The sequence below is a fragment of the Zalophus californianus genome, chromosome X (genome assembly GCF_009762305.2).
Source record: "Zalophus californianus isolate mZalCal1 chromosome X, mZalCal1.pri.v2, whole genome shotgun sequence".
Taxonomy (NCBI): Eukaryota; Metazoa; Chordata; class Mammalia; order Carnivora; family Otariidae; genus Zalophus; species Zalophus californianus.
Window position 1 is genome coordinate 41,200,103 of NC_045612.1, and position 12,044 is coordinate 41,212,146.

Genomic DNA, 12,044 nt, shown 5'->3' on the forward strand with positions numbered 1-12,044 from the left:
CCTTACTATATGATCAGCTGAATGCATTAAATCCCTACTGAGCATTCTGGAGAAATAGCACCGCACAGTACTGTGTTGAGAATACCTGAGAGGCGGAGGAGCTAAGAAATGATGATGGCTGGGACCAGGGTGGAAGCAATGGAAGTGGTAAGAAGTAAGTGGATTCTGGATATTTAATGAAGGTAGAACCAACAGGATTTGCTGATGGAAGTTATATGGGAAAAGTTTTCAATTAGCAATAGTCGCGCCTCGGATAAACCTCATTGGCTACAATACTGCCACTGCACAAAGCTTGATGGAAGTTATATGGGAAGTGAGAGGTAAAAGAGAAATAAAGGATAACTCCAAGATTTCTGGCCTGGGATCAAGAGAAGTTCTTTTGAAAAGGGAAGCAATAATAGCATGTTTGTGTGTTCACAGTGACAGAAGACAGGGCAGAGGACATAGGATACAGACACAGATACACACAGATGAATAGCTGTGGTGGAAGCAAGGAGAAGTACTCTTTGGATCATTTCAATTTCCTCAGTGGGATAAGATCCAAACTACAAGCAGAGAGTAAAGTTGGAGGAGGTGCTGCAGGTTTAAGGAGAAAGGAACATGTATGATTAGTTACTTGTGAAAGCAGGGGGGTGGCTAAGAAAACGTAGTATGATTGTTGGCAGCATTAAGGGCTCACTCCAAGTTTGTGGTCATAAATTTAAAGTGAGATTAGTCTGTACTGAGGTCAGTGTTTTTTCTGCTACTTCAAAGTGCAGGCACAGAGTAGGGAGGAAGTAGGATTTAACCAGGGTTGGATTTTGACAGCAAGTGTAACAAAGAGAGAGAAGGACCAAAGGAACTGAAGATGTATTCGTGGAAGTGACCATGGAAGTGAAGGTGGGGAAGGAGAGAAGTAAGGATATCAAGGAGATGAGGGACAGTTTAAAAGTGCTAGGATCAATGGCACACAACCACAGGTAATTCCCTGGTTCAGTGATGCTTCTGTGTTTTCGCTCTACTAATTCTATACTTTGTACCTATTTATACATCAGTTGTTAAAATATGATATGATAGAAATTATGAATATGTGACTGGAGCCTAGCAATATATCATGCACCATCAGATCTTTAAACCCGCCTTCTCATGATATGCAGCTTAGTCTCTCTTCCCAGCCCTGATCCCACATGCAAATACACACATGCACAGACACACACATACATGTAAAATAACAGTGGTTACCTTTCGGTGGTGACTGCAGTTTTTTGTTATATGGGGTTTGGGTGAAGGTTTTTTCTTTGTACTTTCTGATTTCTAAATTTTCTATATAGAGCATGAAATGCTTTGATAATTTAGAAAAAAATTAAAAGAACATATGCGTTTACACTCATATATAATTAAATGCTGGCTGTGCTCCCTAATGAGGTGTCAGAAGACTTAATCAAGCAGGATTAAGGCCATAGACAAATTACAGAAAATAAAACTTTTGAGAGGATGGAAGCTGGTATGCGTTAAAAACTACCAGTTTTCATAAAACATGCATGGACCACTGTCTAGCAAGTGAAATATATTAAAATGCATGACTCTGAAACTACAATTAAAAGAGTATTTTGGGGGCTCCTGGCTGGCTCAGTCAGTGGAGCATGTGACTCTTGATCTTGGGGTTGTGAGTTTGAGACCCACGCTGGGTGTGGAGATTACTTAAAAATAAAATCTTCTTTAAAAAAGTGTTTTTAGATTGGAAGAAAGAACCACTGCAAACCTGTTTCCTGCTTTGAGCTCTTGCATTCCGTAATCTTCGAGCAGAATAAAAGATAAAATAGCCCACAGTTGCTGCCGTAATAATAAAAAAGGACACAGAAACGAAGAAAATTGAATAGTGATTCACCCACGGGCCATGTTTTTTCCCTACTTCGATGACCATTGTTACTTGTATGCCTCTTTGAATAGATTGTAGAATTTTTGTGCCTTTCAGATTGCCAATCATGATTGCAACAATGTCTCCTGCACCTGTAAAAGAAAAGAAATTCAGTTTTAGTTTTGGTAAAGCATTCTGAGTATAAAAATCCAATTGCTAAAGTGATTTTACAGTATTCCCAGTGAGACAATGGGAGGATACTCATTCATTCAATTAACGTTTATTGGGCACCTACTATGCATATATGTTATAGGGGATATAAACATGCTGAGACTTGGTTACTGATCTTAAGGACCTCATAGTTTAGTAAGGAAGCTATGACATATAACAAACACCTCCCCTCTCTTCAGGTTAACCACCTATAATTCAACAGTATTGAGCTTAGGGCCAAATTTGCCTCTTACATGAAGGCTTTCTTTTTTTTTTAAGATTTTATTTATTTATTTGACAGAGAGAGAGACAGCGAGAGAGGGAACACAGCAGGGGGAGAGGGAGAGGGAGAAGCAGGCTTCCCGCCGAGCAGGGAGACCGAGGCGGGGCTCGATCCCAGGATCCTGAGATCATGACCTGAGCCAAAGGCAGACGCCCAAAGACTGAGCCACCCAGGCGCCCCACATGAAGGCTTTCTTAAAGATAAATAGTCCTCCAGATGGTAAAGAAGAGGGCTTACATCCTAGGGAATCTGAGATTTGGGGAAGACAGAAATACTTAACTACATACTTTCCCAGTTTATAAGGTGATAGACTGTCTCATGAGCTCACTACTAAAATGTATAAGAATTTACATATCAGGAGTAGTAATCTGAGATGTTTACCAGCCCAAACATACTATCTATCTATCTATCTATCTATCTATCTATCTATCTATCTATCTATCTATCTATCTCTATGTGCCATTTTTCCATATCCTCTAAAGCAATATAAAATTTGTCCAAGGTACTCTAAAGTTTTTCACGGACCTAATCAGGTTAGCAATGAATAGAGCATGTAAAATTAATAGTAACGTATGGTTCTATTCAACACCAACTAAGGTCAAGGCTGAAATTAGACTAACAGTCTAATAGGCTAAATCTTAGTCTAGAGGCTTAATCTCTTTGACACCTCCCTCTCTACCCCCAACTACATAAATCTTGTGAAAAAAATAAAGGACAAACATTATCTTTCCCGGTGTTGTGAGAACGTCAGATTACTCATGCCATTCCAATGCTTATCAAGGTTTATATTCCTTCTAATTTATATGACCTGAGACCAATAATCTTAAGCAAAAGAATAGAGTTCTTTGAATGTTAAGAGATTACCAACCAGAGAAACCTCCTGCCGATACTAGGTTAAGGTACTAATCTTGGTTAATGATCAAACTCCAATCTGGAATAAACACAACCCCACACCCACCCACACAGTCACCTGTGAGTGCGTACACACACACACACACACACACACACACACACACACACACACACACACACACACACACACACACACACACACACACGACTCTAAAAGGCTTAATCTCTTTAACTAGACTTAACTACATAATTTTCTCAATTTATAAGGTAATAGACTTTAGAATTTAAACACAAAAGTACATTACTGAAATAGTATTCATACTTTCAATGGTCAAATTATGAGTACAAACCTTAAATGGCAATATACATAGCAGAATTACTACCCGAGTAATCCCTTAAGTTTATGGTCCCTAGTGGCCAAAGTCTTCAATAGATCAAGATGATCTTACTTGAAGTTACTAATTCAAAAAACAGAGTCATAGGGTATTATTACAGATCCTTAAAGTTCTAATGACACTTTTTTTAAAAAATATATGAGAGCCATTCAATTAAAACCTTTTACAACTTTGCTAATTTGCCAATACTTAGTTTGGTAGATATTGACTTACTCTCTTCTCATTTACATGAAAATCTCGAAAGCAATGGGAAATGGAGGGGTCTGAAAAGCCTTTTGATATATCTTTTCCCTCTATTAGTATATGACCCAAATATCCCTTACAGATCTAGAGAATTGGCTATTTTGCAAGACAGCAGCTAATTTTTCTATTTATTTGGGAGTTTTACATTTCTAGCTTTGGCACTAAAAGCACAGATATTATTTCAATTCTCTTTTGTCATTATTTGTCTTTCCTCTACAAGCCATCTGTCAGGAAAATTTTGGGTTATAAAGATTTATTATATAACCCAGCATTTATTTCTGATATTGTAACCTGTATAATCTTTGAAAAGTAGAGATAATTCTAAAAATCAAGCTTTAGAATTTAATCTTAAAGATTTCTTTTTAAATCACAGATGTGTCCTAAACTTTTTGACTAATAGAAATAAGTTTTAATTCTTTTAAAAGATATGAGGTGGGTGGCAGGGGTGGATGCTCAGGAACATATGGACCATTGTGGTCAGATGGAGATTAAAAAACAAGGAAAGTCAAGAAATGTACTTTGTCTACACATAGGGAACAATGCTGTGCTTCAACTGTCCCAAATTCATATTCATACATGCGATATATAGTCCAAATATCTACTGAATTAGTTTTCTAATCATATACAAGACCTATTTCTAAATATTCTTATACATCTCCTCCTCCCCACACCTTTGCAACTATTTAAAAATTGCTCCCTCCTTCCCTTCCCAGTCACAGTTAATGGTATCACAACCCTCTGGTCATCCTTTGTGAATACTCAGAATCCTGTCTGAATACTCACTGCTAACCTAGTCAGTCACATAGATGCGATTTCCTTGGTGTCTCCCATTATCAGATCCTTCCTTCCATTCCTGCTACCTATTTAATATAGGTCCTCCTAATTTCCTTGCCTGAACTCCTTCAGTAATCTCCTAATTTGTCACTCTATATCCAATATTTCCCTGTCCTTTAAAGTTTCATCAGAGTTTACCTTCCTGGTTGACTTTTGCCATCACTTGGTTGCATCATGCCTCTTTCTGGCTCTAAAGTCTTTCCTGACTCGTTGGCCTAGCATTTAAACACTTTTATGATCTGGTCCCACCTGACCTTTCCAGTTTGATATATCTCCACTACAACCCCATCTCATGAACACTCAGATCCAGGCACATGGCATGGGCTACTGTCATTCACTTTTTATAATTCTCCTTTTTGTTCATTCTGTTCCCTCAGACTAAAATCTCCTATATCTGCTGACACTCCCCCCTCCTTCTCTGCCTGTGCATCACCCAAATCCCAGCTCACATGCTGCCTCCTATATTCTTTTCCCAAGTTCCCAGAGAGAACGTAAATGTTCCCTCTTTGTTCCCTTGTCCCTTGGTTTTTAACCTTTGTCTAATACTTCATTTTCCCTTGCATTTCAATTGGCGTGTCGTAGTCCCTCTCTAAATTAAGAGCATTTTAAGGAAAGAGACTGTCTTTTAATGAACTATAGTAATGCTTTCCTTTAACTGGTATTGTCAGGCAATTAGATATCCTGTAAAAGTAAAACTTCCAAGTAACAAAAGGTTTTATACAAATAATTTTAAAACATTTAAAAAAGTAATCTATACTGTCCTAGTTTCCTGAGATATACTGATTATGATTTATTATTGACAGTGGATCATCTTTGTGAGCCATTATTTGAGATGGTACTGGTAAGGTTATTTGTCCCCAAACTGTTAAGATTTTCCACCAAAGCCATAGATTTTTGGAGCTAGAATGGACCTTAGGGGTCATCCAGTCTGACTCATTTTTTTTAAAATTTTTTTATTGTTATGTTAATCACCATATATTACGGAGACGAACCATGAGACATGATGGACTCTGGAAAACAAACTGAGGGTTCTAGAGGGGAGGGGGGTAGGGGGATGGGTCAGTCTGACTCATTTTTGAGTTCTCACTTTGGGTAATTTTTTTTTGGTCGGGGGGTGGGGGAGGTTCTTATTTGTTGCCTCTAGCAGTGTCTCTCCCTCTTTCTAATTTTATACTTCCAATCTGCTTTCAACCCTGAAAAGTCAATGAAGCTTTGGTCTAAAGAAAAAGTAAAACAGACTTCCAAAGAGAGCTGGAGGGCTTCAGTTGCAAGTACCCTCTGATATTTATATTGGTTGCTCAGTGACATTTTTGTTTGCTTCCTGAATCCTGGGTATGCTCTGGATAATTGAGGTTGCCAGATAAGATTTATCTATAAACTAGACCCTGTTCTAAGTGCTTTACATGCATTAACATATTTAATCCTCATATCCACCCCATAAGGTAGACATTGCTATTATCTCATTAAAGATAAGATCGAGTAACTTGCCTAGGATAACACAAGCTAGTAAGTACAGAACTGGTATCTGAACGCAGAAGTTTGGCTCCGGTGTCTCTTCACCACCATTCTACATCACAGTGAAACCTAAAGCTATTATTTTACTGTAAAATGAAAATTAAATAGATACATTCAGGATGAGGGGGGTTGTGGCAAATATTTAACAAGGAGGAAGCCTTGATGTGTAGTGCGTGTGAATTTCCATGGTGTAAATAATCCTCCCTTGGCCATATGAGTGCACAGTTGGGAAAATATGGGTACAATTACCTTTTTTTTTCTTTAAAGATTCATTTATTTTGAGAGAGAGCGCCCGCGCCTGAGCCGGGTGGGGCAGAGGGAGAGGGAGAGAGGAAGCCGACTCCCTGCTGAGCACAGAGTCCGAGAGGGTCTCAGATCTCAGGACCCTGATATCATGACCTGAGCCGGAAACCAAGAGTCAGATGCTAAACTGACTGAGCCACCCAGGCGCCCCTGGGTACAATTATCTTGATAGCATTCACTCAATTCAAGAAGGAATCCTTGAACTTGCTACTTAAAAATCATTAACACCACCAAGGAGCTCAAGTTTTGTTTTTTACATTTTCACTCGGCTACCTAAAATATTTTGGGAGAAGGGACAGATTAGGAATAGGTAACAATTATGCAGAAGAAATACTCCAGTTTCAAATATTCAACAGTGAATAATGGTTTGTGCCGGTGCCTATCTTGGGAACAAAGGTAATAAAATAGACTGTAGCAACTCTTATATTCTTACAGAATATCATTTAATTAAAATGTTGATATAAATAAAGTGTGTCCATCCTTGGCACTACTGGTGAAAGACACTTTCCAGTTATGATTCATAATATATAGGAATTTGATCTCAGATTCTGTTGGTGGCCCAGCCCTTTCATTTCAAATCTTCAAAAAGCTAATGATATTATGGTTTTGGCCTAATCTTACTGATTCGTGAACACAGACAAATTCACTGAACAAATATTTATCAAGTACAAACTATGTAGTAAGTTCTGTGCTTCTGGACCTTCCCCCCCTACATTTAAATATTAATGTGTCAAAATGTAAAATAAATTCTAAAGCATTTTACAATATATGAAATAGTCTAAGTATAATGATGGCACACCTCCAGCACTGTGGCGTTCAAACACAAAATACAAGGGGGTGTGGAATGCTGTTCTAGTATCTCTTTCAACCAGTATTCCACTTTTAATATTAGGAAAGAGGGTATCTGCAATGAATGACTTCCAAGATTAGTAAGGGCTATTGAAGGCCAAAGTAGCTCTTCCAAAACTAAGCTCACATTCAATATTGCCCAACATCTTGATAATATAGTGAGGTCAGCACTTCTGAATTCACTCATATGTAGGATGAGTAAGATCTAGGTGTGAAGAATTGCAGTATGATTCTCCAACAAACATTTCCTCCGTTAGAAAATCTAGAACCAATTCAAGTAGACTTCTGAATATTCATTTTGTTCACTGTAGCTTTCAAAGACTCAGTCCCCCCCCCCCCATAGCAATTAGGGTAGGTCAACATATTTCAACTTTGGGCAACTAGGGAAGGTCAATGTATTTCAAAGAGGAACACTAAAGGTCTTAAGACCAAGGAGTCCTAAGTGGCATTTTTTAAATTAGTAAAAAAAAATTATGTAAACTTTTAAGCCTGACTAGCTTATCTTTCTTCAAATTCCTGTTTTGTGACTTTTTTTTGCCCCCTTTTGATTGCTTCCAGCCACAGATGAACCAAATTTAGGTTTCTTAAATTGACTTCTTCACATCAACTCTCTCAATTAAAAAAATAGTTCTACCATTGCATCCCAACAGACATACAAATGATTTCTCAAAGGTATTGGAAATATAGGCCTGTGATTCACTGGGAATCAGACAAATCAGTACTGCACACCTCTTTAAATATGTCATTATGCTCCTAATTAGCCTTTTAGTTAAATTCTAGTCTGTTGCAGGATATGAAACAGGCATTAGTACAAGTTAGCTGTTGGGTAAAGCAATGGTTCTTAACCTTCTGTATTTTTTTTTAAAGATTTTTTATTTATTTGTTAGAGAGAGAGCATGGGCGAGAGAGAGAGTGAGCAAGGGTACAAGCAGGGGGAGCTGCAGGCAGAGGGAGGAGAGAGGCTCCCTGCTGAGCAAGGAGCCTGATGCGGGACTCGATCCCAGGGCACTGGGATCATGACCTGAGCTGAAGGCAGACGCTTAACCGACTACCCAGGCGTCCCAACCTTCTGTATTGTTAACAAATTACCTTTTTTGGGGGAGGGATGGTGACAGCAAAAAAAACTAAAATCACCTTTTATTATCATTCTTTTTAAATTTTTAAATTTTATTCATTTATTTGTCGGAGCGGGGCACAAGCAGAGGGAGCAGCAAGGCTCTTTGCTGAGCAAGGAGCCCAATGCAGGACTGTAATCATTGTTTTAAGCCAAAAAAAAAAAAAAAAAAGATGCTGAGGTGGACAACCATGCCTAGTATGGCAAGTTGCTTTTCTTTCTGCCCTGAACCCACAGATACTTCTGCTACAGGTATTGAAAACAATACTACATTATGGAATAGGTCTCAGATTTGATATAGCACCAAAAATCTCTGGCACTGGGGAGTCCTCAGAAAACAGCATATTAAAGACACTAGGGAATTAGAAGCAGCACTGTTCAAAGGTCACATTTTCATAATTTGTGGATGACAGGTTATATTCACAGGTAAACAATTCTTAGAATTATTATTTAAAAATACCTAGCCCTGTCCAGACTATTCTGATTTTCATTAGGGTATGTTTAGCATATTGTTAAGAACCAAAGGGCTAGATAAGCATTTCTCCAAGTTTTTAGTCTCAGGACTCCTTTATACTCTATAAAGTTATTGAGGAATCCAAAGAACTGCTGTTTATGTTCATTATTTCTATTTATAGCTACCATATTAGAAATAAACAGTGGGAAAATTTTTCTAACACTGGAAAATTTTTAAAATATTCATTCAAAATCACAATTGTGAATAGATGTTAATGTAACAGACTTTTTTTTTATAAAGATTTTATTTATTTGAGAGAGAGGCGCCCCTGAAGCAACCTTTCTTTAAACAGCTCCTTTTTAACTTAGAAGTACTACTGACAGACAATTAATAAGACTTGGGTATCTGGACGACCTTTTCTAAAAATTGAATCAAGTGAGCCTGTCATTTCAAGGGAAAAAAAATAACAGCATTTGTTGCTAATGGTAAAATGTAAGTGTTCAAGCAAAAATTAGAATTTTGGAAAACTTTTATCCACCACATGAACTTGACAACTTCCTAATACTTAGATTTTTCTGATGAGATCAGTGATGATATTAAATAACCATGATTTTTTGATATTGTATAATCTTGAATCACCATAAGATCTGCATAACTCAGGGAACCAGTACTTTCCAAATGACCAATGCATGAATTACAAAACCATGCATGGATAAAGGATCCATTTGCTATGTAAGACAGATCCATGCATTTTTATTTAATACAAAGAGTTCACCGATACAGTTTCAAATTCTACCTTGCACCTAACCTTTAAGAAACTGCCACTTGTTGGGACGCCTGGGTGGCTCAGTCGTTAGGCGTCTGCCTTCGGCTCGGGCCATGATCCTGGGGTCCTGGGATCGAGCCCCGTATCGGGCTCCCTGATCGGCGGGAGGCCTGCTTCTCCCTCTCCCTCTCCCTCTCCCCCAGCTTGTGTTCCCTCTCTCGCTGTGTCTCTCTCTGTCAAATAAATAAATAAAATCTTGAAAGAAAGAAGAAAGAAAGAAAGAAAGAAAGAAAGAAAGAAAGAAAGAAAGAAAGAAAGAAAGAAAGAAAGAAAGAAAGAAAGAAAGAAAGAAAGAAAGAAAGAGAGAAACTGCCACTTGTTGAGTTTTGGTGCAGTACCAAAGATGTCTACAATTATTTCAAAATGCTATTAAGTGCTATAAATATAATTTTCTAATTACCAATCTACATGAGTACAGATTTCCTTCATTTACCTAAACCAAAAGAACAGATCACAATAGATCTAATGCAGATATGAAGATCCAGCTGTCCTCTATTAAGTTTGACATTAAAGAGGTTTGCACAAATGACAATGCCACTCTTATTACTTTTTTGGGGGAAATATTTTTAATTAAAACAGTCTATTACGGGATGCCTGCGTGGCTCAGTCGGTTAGGCATCTGCGTTCGGCTCAGGTCATGATCCCGGGGTCCTGGGAATGAGCCCCTAGTGTGGCACTCCCGGCTCAGCAGGGAGTCTGAATCTCCCTCTCTCTCTGCCCCTCCCCCTGCTTGTGCTCTCTCTCTCTCTCTCTCTCAGATAAATAAATAAATAAAATCTTTAACAACACAAAAAAAGAAAGGCTACTTCAGCTCACTACTCAGTCATACAAGTGCTTTTCCTTCTGACAACCCTCATACTTTGGTATATGGTGCAGAAGTGCTTTATGCCTACCTCCCATTTCATCGCAAAGAATATTCCAAAAAAGCTGTGCATGACAGGGCAGAGATTTAATATAATTAATTATGCATACTGATTCATCAAGGACATTCCTAAGTGAAACTGGATTTTTTTTTATTATAAATGCATAGAGGTATAGTATACGCTACATCTTGGTGCCCCTGTCTTAATTTCTGCTAAAGGTGCCAACAGTATTTTCCCACCGTTGCTTCTACACCAGCTGTGTAAACATCAGCACAGTGAATATGGCAAATTATGTCTATGTATTATTACGAAAACCGTTTTCAATTCATGGACCCCTGAAAGAGTCTGAGGGACCAGTGGTCCCAGGTTATATTTTTAAAATTGTTGGGCTAGATTAATGGTCCTCAAACTTTAATATGCATGATGATTACTTGCGAAACTTGTTACAACACTGAACTCCCTGGGCCCCATTCCCTGATTCAGTCTGTCTAAGGCCAGACTCAGAAATCTGTAATTTAACAAGTTCTCGGGTTCTTTTGCTGCATGTGGTCTGTGGCTCATACTTTCAGAGATACTAGGCTGGAGTTTGAATTATAGCTTGATGTTATGGTCAAGGAATTTCAAGATAGTGGTTCTCTCTGGCCAGATCAACACTAATCCTTCACTCTGCATAGAAGAACTCCGCCAATGGAATTATTTTGCTTTTTATCAGTAAGTACTTCATACAGAGAAGTTCAAAAATTAGCCACATCAGAAACAGGCTCATTCTCTTCCTGTTAGAATACATCTCCGTTGCCTCTCCATTGTTTCTTACCTAAATCTCTATAACAACCTAACTGGTCTTCGAGCCACCGGTGTTAGCCTCCAATTCATTCTTCCACAGCTACCAGATAAATTTTTCTAAAGTGGAAAAATGTTCATACTATTCCTTTGCTAAAGGCCCTTAAAGGAGCTCTATTTCACCTACAGAATAAAGTTCAACCTCCTTTTATAAGATCCCGACCCATCTGGGTTAGGAATTCAGCTTTCCACTGTCTAGCACAGACCTCCCTTGAAGTTATCTGGGTTTTTTGAGTTTTGCTAACTATGAACTCCTTCAGGTTAGGGACTGTCTTTCATCACTGTATCTACAACATCTAGCAGAGTGCCTGGCACATAATATACGTCATATAAATGTTTGATAAATGTCATGTTAAGTATGCTGTACGTAGTGATAATCTGAATCGTGATTCAATCTTATCCTTAAAGATAATGGTGGAGAACAGAGTCTAAGGTGTGCCTCCTCCTACAGTCAAAGACGGCTTATCTTGATAGGGCATGTCTGCCTACAGCAAGGACACATTATATATACACAGATAACAAGTTAAGCACTAATTCTACTCTATAGACTTTGGGTTTAATGTGACGCCTACTGCCACAGGGAAGCACTAATGGTGGTACTAATCCCTCTCCAACCCGGGGCCTGA

The 12,044-nt window shown here is 38.3% G+C and overlaps 1 protein-coding gene and 1 pseudogene across 2 annotated transcripts in view; both read right to left on the bottom strand.

Annotated features, from left to right (window-relative positions):
- Positions 1–12,044, bottom strand: part of RNF128 (ring finger protein 128) — a 109,406-nt gene that overhangs the window by 34,071 nt on the left and 63,291 nt on the right. For both annotated transcript variants that reach the window (XM_027607520.1, XM_027607521.1), the window contains exon 2: positions 1,742–1,989. In XM_027607520.1, coding sequence (XP_027463321.1) covers positions 1,742–1,989 — 248 coding nt within the window. The remainder of the gene's footprint in view (positions 1–1,741; positions 1,990–12,044) is intronic.
- On the bottom strand, positions 164–293 carry LOC113931711 (annotated as a pseudogene).